The 21,410-nt window shown below is 37.8% G+C and overlaps 1 protein-coding gene across 8 annotated transcripts in view; it reads left to right on the top strand.

Annotated features, from left to right (window-relative positions):
* The window catches only part of EPS8 (EGFR pathway substrate 8, signaling adaptor), a 136,309-nt gene that overhangs the window by 79,176 nt on the left and 35,723 nt on the right, over positions 1-21,410 (top strand). For all 8 annotated transcript variants that reach the window (XM_062616728.1, XM_062616731.1, XM_062616735.1 and 5 more), the window contains 6 exons: positions 2,901-2,991; positions 4,047-4,120; positions 15,052-15,119; positions 17,063-17,224; positions 17,428-17,577; positions 19,830-19,912. In XM_062616728.1, the coding sequence (XP_062472712.1) occupies positions 2,930-2,991; positions 4,047-4,120; positions 15,052-15,119; positions 17,063-17,224; positions 17,428-17,577; positions 19,830-19,912 (599 nt within the window). In that variant the 5' untranslated portion in view covers positions 2,901-2,929. The remainder of the gene's footprint in view (positions 1-2,900; positions 2,992-4,046; positions 4,121-15,051; positions 15,120-17,062; positions 17,225-17,427; positions 17,578-19,829; positions 19,913-21,410) is intronic.

Raw genomic sequence — 21,410 nt, 5'->3', positions numbered from 1 at the left:
TGTAGAAGTGAATAATAAGCAAAGCACTGCACATTCTGTTATCCTTTTGTGATTTTTACCTTCTCTTCATTGTGCACTTTATAAAAAATTTAGTTTTCCTGAAATGAGAGATGAAATTGCCTGATAATTCTGGGGAATTACCAGTAGCTTTTTGATGCTGTTATAAATATTTAGACTAATTATAAATAATGGGTCTAAAGGGTTTGTTTGTATTCCCAATCAGGGGTTTTCTCCAATGAAGTGTTAGAAGCATTGCATAGCCTCTAAAATTGTCCTGTCAAAGTAGCTGTCTTGGCATTTCAAAAGCACGTGATTTTTTTTTAACAGTGGCAAATTGCGTAAGGGACAGGAGATACTGTTGGCTTTATTCAACTGTCAAAAAGCAAGTGGTGTTTTGTTTGCATATCAGCTAAAACTCACTAAAACTTTGATGCTTACTTGGCAGAATGAGCTGCAATTTTTGGGTTTTTTTTTTTTTTGGAAATACAAACATTTCTAACTTCAGATTTTCATTATCACTTGATTAAAAATATAATTTTAAAGCTTTTTCTATTTACTCTAAAGGGTGTTATGCTCTACAGTGGGCAAGTATTTAGTCTCAAGGCATGTTTTCTTCCCCTAATGTGAAATTCTGCTGCTCAGCTTCATTGCTGCTTCAAAATCGGTGTGTTATGCTAACTTCAAAGGATGAAGCTTTAAGCTGTAATATATTACATTCCTTCTACTTAAAATACCTGTTTTACCACTTTCATAAAATTAAGTGGAGTACAAATAACAAACCAAATATTTGCCAGATTAAGATGTCAGAGGAGTGACATAATTTTGAAAGAGTCTAAATCCAAGTTTTTTTCCAAATGTCACTTAAATTTGTTATGAGTAGGAATTTGTTATGAGTAGGGCCATGAAACAGATCACAAATGCTGAAAGGGTATGGAAGATAAAATTAATAAATAAGTATTATCTTAAACCCCAATGGCAGGGGGGTTGGAACTGTATGATCTTAAGGTCCTTTCCAACTCTAACTACTCTATGATTCTGAATACTATGTGTATGGAAAGTAGAGGAATTTTGTGTAAGGTTTTTGGATCTAGTCACTCTTGGGAAGCTAATCACAGGGTAAACAAGCAGGGTAGCAAACTGAGCTATGACTGCAGATTATAAAAATTAATAGCCGATAGGAAGTGTTAAAGAGCTTAATGGCAGTATGAGCTGGAGAAGAGCACTCTGAGTAGAACCAGTTATGCAGTTGCTGAAATGGAACAAGGAGTGCACAGTGACCTGTCAAATTCTGCTGAGAAAGTGAATATTTTTATTCTTTCGAGTCATGGGACGATTTCAGGATGCTTCCCAAAGGTGATTATTGCTAATGAATGGAGCGGCACTCTGCACAGACTGTAATTTATTGGAGACAGCTGCTAAGTACTGCACTCTGTACAAAGTGGCTTTGAGCAGCCAAACAGGCTACCAAGTTGGATGTGTGATATAGTTGTGGGGCTGTGCAGGAGAAATGGAAGTAAAATGTGGTTATGTCAGTAAAGCTGGTTTTCAAGGAGCAATCAAAGATTTAAAAGAAAAATTAAAAAGAATGAGTTGCTAAGCAAAATTACCAAGTATGGTCTCAATAAAGGCAATACCACAGTTCCACACAATTACTCTGGTCTATTTAGCTTTGATAACTGCATCTCAGGTAGATGTTAGGTGTTCCTTAGAAGGGTATAAAAATTATTCTGTTCTCAGTACAGAAGTCCAAAAGCAGCTCATACCTCTCTTGAATGACAGAAGACTTTAGAGCTGAGAACAGAATTTGATATTGATTGTATTTTTGCCTGAGAGAGGAAAGAAGCAGAACATATGTGGATGCAAAATACTGTATGTACTGTAGGTCAGTCAGATGCTGCTTCTCTGTAAAATAGGAAGAGAACAGTTAAAAGTGAGGCAGTAAGCTGACTTAATGATTCAGAAGATAAGCTCTTTGTAAGGTAGCTTTAGTACATTATAGCAGGTTGTGTTTACTTTGGAAATGAAGCTTTTGTTAGGTACAAATTTTATCTTAGGTACTTTTGGCTATTTTGCAGTGTTAGAAGAAATCTTTTTTCTATTTAATGACTGAGATTTAGGGATATATTCAAATATATATTATTCACGTATGTGTAAATGAAAGAATATTTGCCCATGGTAAATTTAAATGGAGATTGGTTAATTTTAGAGGCTTTCAGAAGTCACTTTCCAGAGTCAATTTTAACTTAAATAGGGACGCTAGTAAGGGAAGAAAGAATTCTTTTAACTATTGCATCTTAGCCTTTTCAGTATCACTGTTATGTGAAAGGTTTTGTGGATGTTAGATGCTGCTTAAAAAAAACCAAACACCTTTTTAGTCCCAAAATAGCTAACCAAGTTTTGTTTTCTGCCAACAATTGTGTTTTGTTTCTATAATGCATCTTTCTAACAGTTCTGCTGAAAAGTTTCATAGAAACTGTATCAAAAGTTCATTTTAAAAGTTTCATTTGGAAGAAATGAACAGAGGGTTAAAATCAAACATGCTTGACTGTTAAAGTTGCCACTTAGAACATATTGTTCACTTCTGCAGAGGATGTTCTTTCTTTAGTCAGCCTTTTATTTTTAAAGCTATTCTTAAAGACCATTGTATCAGTAATAATAGCTTTTTTTTTTTTTGCTAAATTATAAATTGTTTGAAGCAATAACTATCAAATTGCAATTGGGAGAAGTTCCATAACGGATCTTTAAGGCATCGCCATGATTCAAATAATAGCAATTTAGCTTGTTGATGCAATTTCTTTCCCATTTCCATGATAATTTTCTCATTAGGCTTGTATTGCATCTGTATTAAACCTTCATCTTTTAAGAGACTTAAATTCGTATGCTGTTGTTTCTTTTCCCAGATTGTTTCCCTCGGTAAGAGACGATAAGAATGAATGGACATATATCAAACACCCCTCCTGGTGGATATGGAAGTTATTTTCCTCAAACGAAGTAAGGTTATGCTTTTGATTTTCCATTTATGGACGAAAAGCCTGTTGTATTTTCTTCTGTCGGCTTTAATTTCAGTTAGAATCATTAGAACCCATTGGAATAGTACAAAGGCAGCTTCTGTGAAAGAACGTGCAGTTTCCAAGCCATGTAACCGAACTGGAAAATACCATCTAACTGATCTTGGTCAGTCTGATTAGTGTAAGGGTAAAGCTGTATTACAGAATGGAATCATCTGGAGCAGAAAAATTGCTGTAACCATAACCTACTTATTATTTTACTTGAAGAGGTCTGTATATACCTGAGGTTTGAGGTTAGCTCTGAGTGGATGCATTTTTATGCATAAAAGATGAGGCTGCCCTTTCCATCTGTGAGAAAATACTGTTTCACAATAAACACAACTGAGCAACTGTTACCTGAAAGTGCTATGTTATCTGAGATAAGAGGATTCTCCCTGTATCAGAAGCATGGCACAAGGCTTATTTGCAGCACTAATGAGAATTATCCTAATCTGATGCCAAAGAACATGTATTCCTGTATGGAGTAGGGCATCTGTGCTATCATCTGTGAGTTTGTATATGATTCATTCTTGTTGAACTAGAATGAAGTTGGGATTGCCTTTTCATGTGTTGTAGGCAGTGATAGTCCTTTTGAGTCTTTTATGAAAAGCAGTTAAAATTGTTAAAAACAATTAACATTTGCGTAGGCAGGGAAAGAAACAATCCTACCAAGTCTTTGGCATAGTAGTAATATTAATATATTTTTATTGTTGTTAAGTGATTTTGATTACTTACATTATGGTAAGTATGTGTATACCACACACCCATTGTGCATGATGATCTATTAATGGAACAGCTCAGAAGCTCAGAAGAGCTTCCAGCCTAAGTGCAACACAGTTTATTATATTTATCGTGTGGAACAAATATCCAGTATCATTATCTCTGTTAGCAATGTTGTAGGAATGTGTAGTCCTACATAAGGAGAGGTTTTTTTTTAGTGCCTGTTTGTGTGTGGCAAATTCATCTCGTCAGAAGTTAACCAGAAATGTTTTCTTCCAGTGGCTATGGTTCCCCAACATTTGCCCAGTCGGAGAGGGAGCAGAATTCAAGAACAAGTGCAAAAGCTCTTTATGGTAAGGCGGCATGAAGTCTCTAAACTTTCAAGTTAAAATTGTTGTTTAAATATTTATTATGATGTCATGGTGGCAATATTTTATGCATATAGATCTGAAAGTGTATGTACAGACATGGGTGTGTATGTTAACTAAATTAAAAAACAAAGCGACTTTATTCCTAATAAAACTAAGTAGGCTAGCTAGAAAAAGTTTTTATGGTTTGCTAAGCAGAGAGCTTCCACATGCTAATCTTTAAGGGAGCAATGTGTAAAGCATTTATCAAAAAACTATGAGTGATCATATAGCTAAGATATGTACCAGGAAGAAAGCATTCAGGAGTCTATCTGTGCTATAGGTTTCATTCATGACACGTGTTCCCCCCCCCCCCCCGCCTCCCCAACGTTATCCCCTGCTAGGGGAAAAGGGATTTATAGTATTATTCTTGTTTTACACAAGGATTTCATGGAAATTAGATTTGATGTAATGGGTTTGGAGTCCCATTTGGCCTGCTGTTTTCAGCAGGCTTTGTGACTGTCAAAAGCTATGTTCCTTACAAATGCCTAAATCTTGTTGCACTTACCTACTACAAATGCTAGTATTTGTCTTGGCTGTACATGCTACTCTCTAGCCCATGGCCAAATCACTGTGGAGACAGAATGTAGTCATGTTCCTTGCCAGCCAAATTGCATCTTTTCCTGGTCAGACACCTCCACTGTGAATACATCCTGCTGATAGCTGTGCTGGTAATGGAAATAGAAGCAGCAATGAGGCTGAGATTTCTGCTGTGTAAATCTGTGCCTGTTGTTAAATGCTCTTTTGGAAGTCAGTACAGCCGTTGACACTGGAAGAACAAGGTCTGCATTGACAACCCAGTGCTGTGCAGGACCCCTCACACCTCAGCCTGCTCTCCCTTATTGCATCTACCACCTTCTTTGCAGGTTACCAAACTGGAGAGCTCAAAAAGCAGTGGCTAAGAACCTCGGCATCCCTAGTTCTCTCTCCTATTTTGAGTGGGTTGATGGCTGGGAGAGACTTCAGAGGTTAGGGAAGTGATGGCAGGATGCTTTGTGGCATTAGAGCAGAGTTAACCTTGCCCTTGGAAGGACACCCTACAGGTCTCAAGTTTGGTTACTCATCCATGACATGAGAACTCTATCAGTTGCTCTGTTGGGTTTTAAACTGCTTCGAAATTTATGAGACTAAAAGCCCATAAAAGAGACTGGAAGTCTCCTAGCTTGGTATCTTCTGAACAGACAAGTGGTGTGGAAAAAGCTGATGTGGTTTGGTGGCTGAAAGCATTCTGCTAGAATAGTGTGAAGATCCACTTCTAGAAAAATCAGGAAAGACAGAAGTAGAAACCATGTGAAACTGTTGTCATTAAAAAAGACATTGCATGTGATTCACTCTGTCTTTTTTAGTGGTGTGCTACGAAAGTCAGGCACTTGACATAGTTCTAAAGGCAGGAACTGTAGCTGAGGAAAATTCTGAAGCGATCATTTTAAATGGTGATTTCTGCATCCTGTATCAGTTTACTCAACAAACTGATTGTACATGTTGACAGAAATAGTAGGTGGCAACAGAAATCAGAAAGACATGTTGTGAAAAACTGAGTAGATTGTTTCTTTATGAGACATTATGAGAGTGTTACACTTTCTTTTTCATTTTATGTCATCATCATTGTTTTTCAAGAGTACATTGTTTGAACAGCGTGGCAGTATCAGTAAGTGCCTTAACCATGTCCTTTAAAATTTGGGGTCTTTTAAAGTCATACTGCTCTGAGCTTTTTCATATGAAACATGTGATGGGGTTGTCACGTGTCAGTAAAATATGAGGACCTGTGAGTAAATTTGAGGTGTGTAAACAGCCTTTTGCTTCTGAAATGCTTAACTGAATTCAGGTACTAATTGAAAATGCTTACCATATAAGTGCTGTGTGGTTGGTCCTATAAAATGTATTGTTGATCTTGGTTCACTTCCATTGCTGGTAGATACATCAAAAAACTCTAGTTGCGGATGCCAGGAGCTGAATGAAGTAAAAGGCTTAATTATCGTAGAGCTCTGAGTGAAGATGTATTGGCACAACGTTTGGAGAGGAATTTGCACATTTTACTGCTTCTGCTCTGTTTTGAATGCATAAAGAACTGGGCTGTCAGTATTACCAAATGTATGAACTGGAGAAAACAGGAAAAAACCTAAAACTTTCTCAAATTCAGGGCACTTTTTAATTTTAGCAACCATATTACCATTCTGCTGCATCCCATGTGTATCTTTTCTTCCTTTGTGATGGGAGGGATTTTTGTGCATGCTGTCCCAAGGGGGGTGGGAAGCAGTTGAGTGATACTGGAATTATTAGTATGTGTTAAAAGTGCTTATTATAAAATACTTTATTTATAATTAATAGCTGAAATATTTTATTTGAGATCCATGGCACTGAAAGCCTATGAAGCAGATAGAAGGCTCCCTGGCTTTCTTATTATAATTTATATTATGTACATATATATTAAATGTGGATATTTTGTTTATGTAAATATGTAAAGCTCATTTATTTAATAGATTCACTTAAAATATATTGGAAAATACAGATCATTGTATGTTAAAAGTAAAATGGACCATGGCTTTTTTTCTTTGATAAAATGTGACAATGTAATGTTAGCAACAAATTTTGTCCATAACAGACTTCCTTTTTTTTGGAAGACTTTTGAATGTCCTTTGGACTAAAACACCTGTCAGTGGGTGCCAACAGATGAAGATGGTACATGGGCTCTGAAATGACCACTTGATCTTGAGCTACGTTTCTTCCAAGTACAGTAAAGACTAAAAAAAAAAAAGTTAATAATATTATGTGTATATATATTTATATGTGTGCATGTGTACACACAGACACACAAACCTCTATGTCATGGCATGAAGTTTATCTTTTGATTCCCTGTGCTAAGGTGATGCATGACTGTTCAGTTACTTCAGAGATCAGGCAGAAGGTTGACCACAGTGCCAGTGGGAAAGGGGCTGGGGTTTTATTGGTGTTACAGACAGTTCGGTTAAAAACTAGACCAGGGCATAGCTATCTCTGTGGTTATCTGATAACAAAACCTTCTCTGCAACTGCCTTTTTTTTTCCTGCATCAAATAATATTTTTTGTTTTTTTTTTTTTATTCATTTTCTTCCTGAAATGAACTGTTTTCTATTGGCATGATAAATCTCTCACTGAGCTGGAAAGGAAAACACCCTCTGCACATTCTTATGGGGTTTATTTCATTCCTGGGCTTTCTGTCTGAAATTGGTTGTGGCTTGCACTGTCATCTGTTGTTCTAGCATTGGCTTCTCCATCTGTGTTCTGCAGCTCTGGTTTTGGGGAGACACACAGCATCAGTCAGTGCCAATAGCCAGGGCTGTGCTGGGGGATTGCCAGTGAGTGACACAGTGTAGAGCAGCCCCATTCCTGAGGAGCAGTAAGCTTGTGGTTCACTCCAAACTGTTGGATTATTGTATGGTGTGGAATTGCTAAAATTGTCTTCACAGTGCATCAGAAAGGACTAAGTGTTTCAAGCATTGTGTTTATACTCTCATGGCTATGATTAGGTGCTATCAGTGAAATTGCTTGTGTATTTTTGCATTGGTCAGATACTTCATTCAGAAGAACTGCGGTGTAATAAATTCAAGGAAACCACAAGCAAATCATAGACCAAGTAAACGAGTCCATTAAAAGAAGCCATCCATGTAACAAGCTTCTATTATTTGATACTCGAATTAAATTGACAGCTGGCTCCTAAACAGTACACTTTCTTTGACAGCTGGTTCCCACATAGCCATCGGGGAGAAGTTTGTGGCATAAATCTCTGAAAGTGATAGTGTTTGCTCCTCTGAAAATGCCATTTATTTTGACCTTAAGTTTTGACCTTTCTCCCTGGTTGTGTAGGTCATGTCTCCTGCACTTTGCTCTCAGTTGAGGGCTGAGTTTTTCCAGCTGCTGCAATACACCTTTAAAGGGGTGTCAGCAATCAGTCCAATGCAAACCACAAATACATGGTAGTAAACTGAGTATTGGGCATTTCTGCTTGATGATATGTGGTAATAATTTATACTGTTACTCCAGGATTCTTAGAGTAGCTTGTGAAGAAGACTTTTAATCCATGTCCACATGGATTGCCATCAGATTTCAGAGCTTTATGTATGCTATATAGACATTTTTCAATTTGGCTATGGAAGGAGAAAATGAGATCCACCATTACCTTTCTTTGTGCTATTATAACTGTAGCATTGATAACATTTATTACATCTGGCCTATACAATTATTTGTAATACATTGGTGGGAGCCTACGCATCAAGATTCCTGACTTCTGTTTTAGGGTTTTAGGAACTGAAAATTTGTTGTACTTAAAGGTATCATAGCCCTAACCAGCACCACTGTTCTTCAGGTCATCTTTTAAGGCCCAGCCTGAGATTTTTTTTTTTTTTTTTTTTTGCTTCTGGCAACAATTTTCCCTAGCTAAATAAATAATTGCATTTCTCCTCCTGCGATACATTTCTCTATGTAGTTTCTGGACAGTGGCAGACCCAGGCTACAATAGAGTTTATTAAAGAGCTTTCTAATTTGCCAAAATCCTGCACTCTTTTCCAGGTGGAGAGACAAGACTCTAACTTTGTCCGGTTCTATTCATAGCTCTGCCTCAATAGACCTTGGGCAATGCTGGTGATCTGTTGTTTTGTTGTTTTTTTTCTGGAAACTGTTGAATAATTAACCTTCCCAAATGGTCCTTCAGAGAAAGAACTGGGGAGAGCGCATAGTGCAGTGAAGGCAAGGAAGAAAATGAGCAAAGCCAATCTTGAGTCCTGTTTATCTGTGTCAGGTACTGTCCAGTAGTATTTTTGAGCTGGCTAAAAGTCTTTGTCTTTCTGAAGCTTTGGATGCTTCCAATAGAGTATGAAATCAGTAGCCTTAAACATCTTTTTGAAACCAGAAATATGGTCCACTCCTGATGATTGGTGAATTCAATAATAAGTTCACAAGGACACAAATAGCAGTAGCATATCAGACAGTGGGAAGAGTGTTAGTTTCTGTGGATCAATGTTCCTGTTCCTTTGAAAGGTTCACTAGCTAGTAAGTCTTACAGCCAGGACCTATCAGTGAAGTGCTGTGCTGCTTTTAGGTTTATTGCCTTGCATTGTGAGAGATTTTATTTTGCTCAAATTCCTCTGGGTTGCATTTGCTACAGATGTGATGAAGAATTTAACTTAAGTGCCTTGTGCCATGATCTTTTTTTATTTTCTTTTTTTTTTTTTCTTTATCAGAAGGAAAATATGTTAGGTAAATTGTGTGCAGTGTATCAGCAGGGTTTGCACTAACTGCGGTATTAATCCCACACTGTATTTTTCATGTTGGATGTAAGAGCTGCAGTATATAAAGAGAAAAAAAACCAGTAATTTTGATAGTTGTATTCGTTTTTTGATAGTTTAATAAATCCTACGTGGATGACTCTGTTGCAGGATTTCACTCCAGCTTCGATAACTCTCTTCATGCATGAAGGGATCCATGAGAGGCTGAGATTGATTGGAAGGATTAGGAGAGTGAAATGGAGCATACAAAATTGTATGGAGGTTTTTTTCCAGTGTAGGGGTAGACCCAAGGCAGCAACTAAGGACCTACCCAGTTGTTTGTTCATTTCCCCTGACTCCTCCCTGCAGCAGGATAGGGGAGAGAATCAGAAGAGCAAAAGCAAGAAAAACTGACGGATCAAGATAAAGACATAGCAAATGAAGGAACGAGAGGGGAGGAAAAAAACCTGAATAACACAGTCACTTGCCACCTTCCATAAGCAGACCAGTGCCTGGACAGTCTCTGAGCAAGACTAGCTGCCAGTTTTATGGCCAAGCATGATACTACACAATATGGAATATCTCTGTGGCCAGTTGGGGTCAGCTGTCCCAGCTATGCTCTGCCCCAGTCTCTTGTGCACTCCCAACCTGCTCACTGGGATAGCAGAGTGAGAAATAGAGAAGGCCTTGACAATGTTCAGCAAGAACTAAAACACCCCTGTGTTATCAACACTGTTTTGGTCACAAATCACATACCATACTGTGAAGAAAATAAGCTTCATCCCAGCCAGACCTAGTACGTTCAGTAAATCTGCAAATTCTGTTCCTCATTTTCAGTAGTAGGGTATGAATTACTTGCATTTGAAGATTGTATTAAGTCAAGAGACATTTTAGAGTTTCTGTAAAAGCAGTCAGATTAGTATTGATGAATAATAATCAACCACTTTGCTATGTGAAAGAGTTGAGGAGATGGAAGCTACATTTCCAGAAGAATAACAATAGGCAGCTAGGAAAGAAGAAAAATAAGGAGCTATATATGAATTAAAAAGACTGTGAGAGTATTATGCTCAGGTATACCTGACTTGGAAACGTGGAGGTATTGTAGGAAGAAGCACTAGACTGTTGTGTCATCAGGGTAGAGAAGGATGCAGAGCAGATTTGCAGGCTTTTCTCAGTTTTTCTTCTTTGTGTTACATTCATGTTATCATAGGGGACTTTATTACAATTTATGCCAGGAAGCCAAGAAAACCATCTCTCAGGGAGCCTTGGTTACTAGCAACTGAGTTGACCCTGTGTAAGTGTCCTGGTTTCAGTTATTTTTTCTCCTTCTTAGTAGCTGGTGCAGTGCTGTGTTTTGACTTTAAGTCTGAGAACAGTGCTGATAACACACCAGTGTTTTAATTCTTGTTAAGTAGTGCTTACCCTGATCAAGGACTTCTCAGTCTTTGATGCTCTGCCAGTGAGGAGGGGCACAAGAAGAAGGGAGGAAGCAGAGACAGGACACCTGACCAAAACTAGCCAAAGGGGTATTCCATACCACAGCACATCATGCCCAGTATATAAATTGAGGGGTGTTACCCAGGAGGGGCAGATCACTGCTCAAGTCAGGCTGGGTCTTGGTCAGCAGGTCGTGAGCAATTGTATTGTGTATCACTTGTATTTATTGTTCTTTTTCCTATTTCCTTTTTAGTTTCATATTCTATCCCCTTGTTATTTCCCTTATCATTGTTAGTGGTAGCAGTAGTACTATATTGTATTTCAGTTATTAATCTGTTCTTATCTCAACCCATGGGGTTTACGTTCTTTTGACTCTCCTCCCCATCCTGCTCAGAGGGAGGGAAGGGAGGGTGAATGAACAGTTGTGTAGTGCTGAGTTACCAGCTGGGGTTAAGCCATGACAATAGGGAAGTAGACCCACTTTCTAACTATTAAATTGTAAAAGAGTTGAAAACCAAATGTTGAAGAAAAAGCATTCCAGAAGCAGTGAAAGAATTTTGCATTATGCTAAGGTACTTACTAGACGATGCATTTTGAAGGCTAATTTCAGGATGGAGCAGTTGCCCATCATATCTACATCTACCAGTGTTTACAGCATTCATAGCTGCTGTAGACTACTTCTTAGCTCATCCAAAATTACATTATTACTGCTTAGTGCTGCAGTAACTTTTAAGAGCCTGTGAAGTACCATCTCTCTTTTTGGTTTTGTCTGTAACTGCAACAAGACTTGGAAGGCTCCCCAGTTTTAGTTTGCATGCTTCAGTGTGCAGTTTAGATTGCATCACTTCCTTGGACTCCCAGAAAATGGAGTCCCCTAGTCTGCATAAGTGACATACATTATCAGGTGTTTTTGGTTGAAGAGCCTATAGGATAACAGAAAACAGTGGTCAATGCCCCAGGCCCATCAGTGTTTAAGAGGCACTTAGAGAATGCGCTAACAGCATGCTTTAACTTATGATCAGCACTGAAGTTGTCAGACAGTTGTACTAGATAGTTATAGGTCCCTTCCAACTGAAATATTCTATTTTAAGTTATAACTTTGATCTCCAGCAGGTTCTTATAATCATTCTACCTGCATTAAAGAAATAAATAGGTAAATAGGAATTGTTGCCGAACTCAGTATGGACAGTTCTTGTGGTGACCATACTTTTTGTTTGTTAACACAAATATGGACTGACTTTTGCCAATTGAAAATTATATTTTCAGTTCGTGTTACTATTTAAATTCTTGTTACTATTCTGGTGCAATTAAGAATGCAGAACTTGAGGGGTTTTCCTTGGGTCTCTAGTACAGGCAATCACAGATTTTATTAGCATTCAGAAAGCTCTATTTCTTATATAAACACTACTGTTCTCGACAGTATGTTGAAAACCTTGCTGTGGTGTGTCTTGTAAGTGTTGGGCTGCTCTGTGGAAGAGGATATGTTAATTAATACTATGAGTGTTTGTATATCCTGTCAACACAGGATATATGTGAAGCAGAGCAGGGAGTCTCTTGCAAAACTTACTTTGTTCTTCTTAAATCCTTTGGAGCCTCTACATATGCCAGAATTTATTTGTTTATTTAAAACAATTCTATCTGTTTTTATTTCCAGAATTTATAAATCTTACAGTGTACATAAAATTTCTTATTTTTGTTACTTTGATATAATTAAAAACTATTTTTATTCACCTGAAAGAAGATAATAACAGTCAAAACTGAGTATTTGTTGCATTAAATTTAATTAATTAATTTAATTAAAGAAAGTGACTTTTTTTTTATACCTTACAGTTTTTCTTCCTGGACAGCATTTAACTATCATTTACAGTCTATAACAGAATACTGTTAACTGATCCCCTTGGAGATGCAAATAATTCTATGGGATTAAACTAGATACTGCTTTCTAATTCCCTTGTTTTGTTAGGAACAGATGGACTTTACTTCTTCAGATCATCATCCAAACAAAAAAAGAAAGGTAGCAAATCAGACAGTACTGATTTAATGCTTTACTGAGGTGTGCATGTGTGTGTGTGTCTATTGTGTTTAAAAAGAAAATCAACCAAATAAGTACTTAAAATGCTGCAAAAGCAGAAATACTTGCACAGGAACAGGATGGTTCTGTTGCATGAGCAGTGTTATTTCTTCATTAGCGGGGGACTTCAAGCCAAGTGAGGTATTTCAGAACCTGTGGGGTCTGTCATGAAAATCGCCAAGAACTGGAGAGATAATGATGTGATTATAAAAGGTGGCACGTACATAAGTGTCACAAGTGACATCTGAAAGTGAGGGCACTGCTGTCTTTGTCATCACTTGAAATTCCTGGATGAAGGAACCCTGGTCACAGAAAAGACTTACAGTGTAGCTCTTATGTGTCCTCACTGCAGATCTCTGTATATCACATATTGTATGATCATGTTATGTGCATGTTGTATGATCATGTGCTTGGTAGTGGTTAGCATTTTATTTTGCAGAAAAGTTATTTAGTAGTCCTATTAACAGAATCACTCATTTTTATTTTTTCCTCCACATATGATGAAATTGATATATTTTCTATGTATGGCAGGTATTTTCCTTTGAACAAAATCAAACTGCCTTTTTGATAGAATCATAGAAGTAGTTAGATCATCTAGTTCCAACCCCCCTGCCATGGGCAGGGACACCTCATACTAAACCATGCCACTCAAGGCTCTGTCCAGCCTGGCGAGGGATGGAGCATTCACAACTTCCCTGGGCAACCCAGGTGCCTCACCACCCTTACAGTAAAGAACTTCCTTATACTCAACCTAAGCTTCCCCTGTTTAAGTTTTAACCCGTTACCCCTTGTCCCATCACTACAGTCCCTAATGAAGAGTCCCTCTCCAGCATCCCTATAGGCCCCCTTCAGACACTGGAAGGCTGCTATGAGGTCTCCACGCAGCCTTCTCTTCTTCAGGCTGAACAGCTCCAACTTTCTCAGCCTGTCTTCATACGGGAGGTGCTCCAGTCCCCTGATCATCCTCATGGCCCTTCTCTGGACTTGCCCCAACAGTTCCATGTCCTTTTTATGTTGAGGACACCAGAACTGCACACAAAACTCCAGGTGAGGTCTCACGAGAGCAGAGTAGAGGGGCAGGATCACCTCCTTCGACCTGCTGGTCACACTCCTTTTGATGCAGCCCAAGATACGGTTGGCTTTCACTTGAAGACCCAAAATTAAGTTATTTCATGAATTGGAGAGAAAATAATTGCTACTTGCAAAGTCTCCTTGGACTTTTCTCAGCCAAGTCATGTAGTGACTTTCTTCCTTAGAGCTCCTGTTGTTCTAGGTCAGGCACTTCAGTGGTTATAGTGAAAAAAGAGAAAAACCTTCCAAATGTTGCATTCAGGATTTTTTTTTTGTTGTTTGTTTACATTGGAAGGCTTTCTTCAATATCCATCTAAATTTGGTATATTGTGGTTTGGGTGTGTGTTGTGTCTTCATCTTGCCTTTTTTTTTTCCCCTTCTCTCCTGGTTTAAAATTAAATAGATTAATATTAATTTATTGTATAAAGGAAAAGGTACATCATGTTTCTGATTTTGCAGCATTGTGTCTTTTTAGCTGCAGATATTTGGTGTGTATTTCCCTCTCTCTGTTTCGTTTGTTTAACTCCTTTCTATGCATATTTCTACATCAGTAATTCATCAACTTGAGTAGTTTAGGAAAAAATAAAGGACGATTTAGGTCTGGTTCATGTGTGGCTTTGTTGTTTTGTAAGTTTAACAGAATTACATTTATATTCGAAAATACTTTTGTTTTTAAGTGCATTCATACAAATACAGTAAGCATGATGCTAGTTAGCATATTGCTACCAAAGTGGCAAGCCAGTGATTTCAGTAATCAGGCTTCCCAATGAAGCATTTTCAGTCAGAACATTGCTCCCCTCCGGTGTCCTGACTCACTGTGATGAGATAACTGGCTTTTGTTTGCACCCACCAGCTCTCTGTTAATATATTGACGTAAGTATGATCCTTGTGCTGGAATATGTGGAGGTGGAGGTTTTTTTCTGTCAAATACAGAAATTAACAACAACTTGTTTTCTGTTTTCATATGTACAACTAGTCTTGTTATCTCTGAGAAGTATTCAAAACAGCAGGATAAGAAGTTGAATGAATAATTATTGTTTCTTTTTTCCCATCTCTAGAACAAAGGAAGAATTATGCACGAGACAGTGCCAGCAGCATATCCGAAACTTCCCAGTATCATGTAGAGGTGAGATGATGAGTGGCGTTACAGCTTTCAGTTATTTTTGCCTACATGTTTTTTTGAGGATGCATATGCTTGAAGGCATATACATCTTCCAAAACATTGTGCCAGCCCGAGGTCACTTCAGATTAGATTACACTGAAATGTCTCAAATTCTGTAGCTTTGCCATAATGAGCTGATTTTTTTTTTTTTGTAGAAGTATGTAAGCAAAGTTGTGTGTAGTTTGGCAAATGGACAGGACTTCTCAATGAGGTATCAGTTCACCGTGTTATGCTGCCCTGTCTCTGAACCTGGCTTGTTGCAAGCTTGCGGCAGAGCTGTTGGCTGTTGGCAAGGGAGATTTATTTAAAATGAATACTTTAATCAGTTATAATCAGCAGGGATGACAATATTCAGAAAGAGCTGAGCATTAACCACTAAACCCCCAGATTTGTCTACTATGTAGTAGTTAAATATATTCTGCCTGTAAAGATACTTCTCCAGCATGAACTGCAAAGTGTTACTTCCTGTCTTAAGCCGCTTTGCAGAAGTACTGCATGCTGCTGTCATGTTTTATTCAGGAGTAGATATATTTAAAATATTCAGCAAAGTAATCCTGGGTGCCCATATGTAGCCTGCTCAGCACTTTTGGATGCAGTGCTTCATTCTGTAGTCTTACTTTGGCACAAACTTTCTCCCACTGCCATCAGAGCACTATTATGGGTTAGGCCAAGCCTTGCAGATGCCATAGGTTCTCAGCTCATTTTTTATTCCCTGGATTTTAAATTAGATGTAAATTGTGAGATCGAATGCAGAAGGGTCTTAATTTCAAGTGCTTCTATCCTATGATCAGCTTGCAGATGAGTAGTTGTGTAGCTTCTAATTGGTTATTTTATTTTTCTTCGGCTTCTTCATAATGGTTTTGGTACTATACTGGCATAAAAATTAGTACTTGTGTTTGAAATCTAAGCATTCGTGTGTGAGCAGCCAGTAGACAGTTTGTTTCACTTCTTAATTCTTTGATTATATGCAGCTCCTGTCTGTCATTACTAACTGCTGTTATTCTGTAATAGAAGAAACTCCAATTAATTCTTCTTTGTGGTTTTGGTTTGTTTGGTTTTTTTTCAAGTTCTTTAGAAGATAAATGTGCAGGCACATATTAAAATTGGTTCAGTTTGAATGAGTGTAACCAGGTCTTCAGTAAGAATGTGAAGCTGTATTTATGCCTGGACAAAATGAAATAGTTCTATGGTTTTCTTGCATGGTTGGCATATTGAAGGAGGAATTGGGAAAACCATAATGACAGGGAAGCTAGTTGAGGTAATGTCTGTGAGGTAGTATTCGATTTCTAGAGCATTAATTGAACCTGGAGAATATCCCAATTTGACGGTGAACAAAAATAGTACATTTCTGCTGTAATCTGCATAAAAGAAGAGTCTAACCTGTCCGTAAGGTATCCCAGTCAGATGCAAGCCCATCATGATAGCCATTGGCATGCTCCTGGTAGCTCTGGAAGAGATGAGGGCACTCCCGTTTGGAGTGGCGATGGAGGTACACAGGCAGTATGTTTCTGGAAAGCTTCTGCTGAGGCTTCCTGTATTCAGCTTACCAAGAGGGGCAGGTTGTCACTCCTCATGGAAGCTAATTAAATGCTCAGGATTTAATTCTAGCATTGCTATGTGAAAGATGTCAGAATATGCCTTCAAGTCTAACCGCTTGCTGTGGTGAGGAAATGACAGAGGATGACAAATAGGGAGTTACAAAAATCAGTTGACTTCAAGTGGCATCATGGGCTAAACAACCTCTTCTACTAAACTACCTCTCTTATTGGTGGGATCTGTCATATACAAAGGCACTTTTATTCATGAATAATTTGCATTGCTATTTCCTGGCAATTTGAATACTGACACTGCCTAGCAGTGGGGAAAATTACAACTATTTTTTTTAAAATGTACATCCCATTTACTAGCACTTGACTACCTTTGTTCTGGACCGAAAAGAGGCAATGATTACAGTGGATGATGGAATAAGGAAGCTGAAATTGCTGAATGCCAAAGGCAAAGTGTGGACTCAAGATATGATTCTTCAAGTGGATGACAAAGCTGTCAGTTTGGTGGACTTGGAATCAAAGGTAAGATCTGTGAGTGGCAGTCTCATTTTCAGGGAGAGGGAGAGAAAAAATGGAAACAGGCAGAAAAATGATGTAGGTGAGATTCTGTATTTTAATTAGCTTATTATCACTTTCCCTTTTTAACTCTTGCAGCTTTTCTGAGATCAGGACATTGTATAGTAAGGTGGTGTTTTGTGTTTGTTTTCTCTTTTCTCTTCTGGCAGAATGAACTGGAGAATTTTCCTTTAAGCACAATTCAACATTGCCAAGCTGTGATGAATGCATGCAATTACAATTCAATTCTTGCATTAGTATGTAAAGAACCAACCCAAAACAAGCCTGATTTGCATCTTTTCCAATGTGATGAGATTAAGGTAAGATAGTAATGGAGATCTGCTATGACTTACTCAAATAGAGGAAATATTGTGAATTAGCAAGTACAGTGGATAAAATCAAATGAGCTGATTCTTAGAAAATAATTCTGTTTCTTTTTTTTCTTACAAATATGCTCTAAGTTTAATGCGCTTATGTTATCCACACTACTTACAGTATGTTAGTAAGTGTAGTGCGTTATTGTCTTGTAGGAGAGTAGTCCAGTATGCAAGCTTAGTGTGTGTTCAAATATGTTGTTACTGTAAATATTGATTTTTGGTCTCTGTAGCTGTTCATTTAGGTTTGCAAATGAGTAAATCCATGGAATATGTATGTGGTGTGCTGTCATGTTTCTGAAGAAAGTGATGTAAAATTGTTTGTGTTATCACATATTTATCTTATAATCTGCAAAGAACTCATCTGAGCCCTTAGTCTTACCTAGTCTTTGCCCTTCTTCTGCTCTTTTTGTCACTGAACAATAAACCTTCTCCACATTCTCACCTTTCTGCATCTCTGCTCTGCTGGAGTGATAATGAAAAGGAAAATGCTACTTGCAAAACAAGGGAGAAAACAAGGAAGGAGATTGTTTGTCTCTGATTAATATATTTCCTTCAAGTGTAAATATTTTTTAATGTATTCTGCAATACTTCTTTATTTCGAGGATTCTAATTTTAATTTCTATTAGTTATTCTATATGATTGGTATGTCTTTAAATTCCACTTGATAATTTCATGGGAATTTTTTAAAATTCCTTTGCAGTAGTTCATGTTATTGTCTTGAAACAACAGATTGCTAATCACACTGTGCAGCTGTTTTGAAATCGATATAGGGAGAGTGGTGTGAAGATAATTGACTAATTGTGGATTCGTTGTGCAGAATTTGCTGTTCAGTGAAATCTGGGATTCTATGAAAAGTTCAGGTGGCATTATGTTAAATAATGCAGGGATCCTTTGTGAGCTCTGACTGAACCCAGCTTCCCAAAGTGTAGAGGTGGTCTCTTTCCATCAGACTTTCATCTTTTGAAGCTGTTCCTCTGTGTACAAATAAAAATGCAGGGCACATACACACGACTTGGAAGTCCAGGATCTCCCTTTTCTTCTGAGGTATTGTTTGACTCTGTGAGCATACCCTAGGTTTTGTTCCTTACCTTGGAGACTTGGCTGTTTTGGAAAGTTAGGTCTTTCTCCCATGCTTGATTGCTACTTTTGATTAGAAGTTACCATGAACCCCAGGAGCCTCTGCAATAGAAAATTAGTCAAAATCAATAATACCTAGGGCAGTCAATATTTTCTAAACAAAGGAAGTATGCTAAATAATAAAGAGTATGTTTAATGGAATTCATCTGGGTTTAAGTTCCTCAAATCCCCTTAAGTTTTTTCCTGTTAATTCTTTAACCCTAATGTATCCCTTGTCCGTAATCTGTAGTGTCTTCTGGTTACAGCAGAAGTTACACATTCCTTCCAAAAAAGTTACATACGTCTTCACTATGAGGCACAAAGGAAGATGTGGACCTTGTAGCGTGAGCCAGACACTGACATACTTGGGCTTTGACAGCCTGTGTAGGAAATTAATTTGTCAGCTGAAGACACGTAACAGAATCCTATGAGAAGCGGTGACCTATTTAATGAAAGATCTATTAAACTAATGCCTTAGACATACATCAGACTTTCACCTGGGGGCCACTGGTGGAGGCAGGCTGTGGTTATGGAGAGGCAGGAACCTACGTATGTGCTGAAAAATTCATCTTCTGTTACACTGAAGAGAAACTGGGGGCTGTCGTTATTTCTTAAAGGAAGCTTTATCACTATCACATACTTTCCTAAACTTTTATGTTGCTACTATCTATAGCAGATATTTTTATTTTTATTTTTATGGCATGTCTTTCCCCTAAAATACTTGAGATTTTAACAAAAATAAGTTATGCAGAGAGGAAAAAATAGCTTTTGCAAGAATGGTGGACTTGAGATAATTACAGCTGTTCAGACAAATTTCGTATCTAGATTACATACTCATCTGGTGATAATGCTTGAGGTTGGAACAGTGACAAAAATACTAACTTGCAAACAACAGCATCGTGTATTCCTTTGTTCTGTGTATATGTAAAAGAATTTACCCCAGAACTTCTAAATAAATGGCATTTGATAAAGTAATCTGGAATCTAAAGATGGCCTAAAAAAGTGCATGTGTAGGTACTTATTTCATATATATGGATAGCCTAGCTGATAACTGATGGTTTCTGCTTCTGTCTCTTTAGGCTAGCTTTATACATGAAGATATTGAAAGCGCAATCAGTGACAGCAAAAGCGGGAAACAAAAGAAGAGGCTTGAAACACTGAGGTAAAAACCTAACTTCTTGTCAGTATATGGGTTTATCAAACAGTGTTACAGCATTCAGAAGCTCTTCAAGTCTGCCTGCTGTCTTTTGCTCTTTTTTGCTAGTTGAAAATATACTTCCAAAACCATTTGTAGAAACCTTGCTTTAATAATTATCCATGCTTTTTCAATTCATAGCATCACTCTTACCTTTCCTGATTCTACCTTAGTGATGGGAATAGCTGACATCAATGCCAGATGCCAGAGAATAGCATTGCCTGTCTCAATTCTGCATATGGGTCAAGCAGTTCAAATTTAAGTAAAAATGAATGCTTCATAACTCCAAATAAATAAGATTATGTTAAAAGGGTTTAGGGTTCTAAAGATGTTAAATGAAACAGCAACTGTAGGTGGAATAATCTTCCTGCCAGCCTGTTCAATGATGCTGAAGACTTTTTTCCCTGGTAGTGAAAGCTTCTCTTCCAGTTGGAAAATGTGGAGGAAAAAGAGGCTGTTGGGTTCAGAGAAGAGTAATACGGAAATGAAAGGTAGCCAACAGAGGCATAAAAACAAGGACATAGGTATATTAGATCCTGAATGGCAATGGTGGTAGTTCGTTGGAAAGTTAGTATGTAACTGCATCCTGATACCATCTCTCAATAGCACTTAGTTTTATGGTTCAGATAGAGAAGTCTTTGCTGGACAAAAATTACTAAGTAAAAATGTCACCATTACATGAATGAGTTTGTAACAGTCTTAGCTACCTGTTAAATTCTGAAAATTTATGAAGTTTTCCCAGAGTAATGGACACTCCTATAAAAACAAAACCAAACCAGAACTGTGTCTAACTTTATCTGAGGATTTAAAATTAAATGGGTAGCCTTTACTGTTTGTGGGACTAACAAACAAGTATAATCACAAAGAGGCAGTCCAGGACCCAAACACATTGGATGTTCAGGGAAACTAATGAGATATAATTGGGAAAATTATGTAGGTCAGTACATCTGATGGAAAAATAATCCGACATATCAGTCTCTGAGGGCTTATGAAGTGGTCATCAGTGCTTAACGCTGGTTGCTTGTTGACCTGTTGTTGTGTCATGAACATGCCGGCATTGGGAGGAAGGAAAGGTGAGGGAAATATTTCATTGTTCAGTGTTCAAAGACCAGATAACAGTTGACATTTTGTGTTGTTGAATGTGGTGGGATTATAAAAAGATGAATTTAAGGTGAAGATTTTGCTTTTGCATAAGGGCATGGAGAAGGGATGGGATGTGTGTGTGTATAGCAGGAGTTGTTGGGATTTTTTTGTCTGTTGATATCAAGGTGCAGATTGACTTCAAAGACCTCTTTCCTTGCGGTATTTAAAAACTACACTAGGAACTGGAAAACTGCAGATGGGAACACTGATACATTTGTATCAAGGCAAGTTGTAAAAAGGAAAATCAGCCAGTAAATTGAATTGGTTTTGTTGGTAGGGTTTTAAGAAACAGGTGGTTGACAGCCTGTCAAATTTAGGGACT

Source organism: Pezoporus occidentalis, unplaced genomic scaffold (assembly GCF_034315485.1).
Source record: "Pezoporus occidentalis ecotype Australia unplaced genomic scaffold, CSIRO_AGI_Poc_V1 ctg19, whole genome shotgun sequence".
Taxonomy (NCBI): Eukaryota; Metazoa; Chordata; class Aves; order Psittaciformes; family Psittacidae; genus Pezoporus; species Pezoporus occidentalis.
Note: the sequence above shows the minus strand (reverse complement) of the source record. Positions and strands in the feature narration are given on the sequence as shown.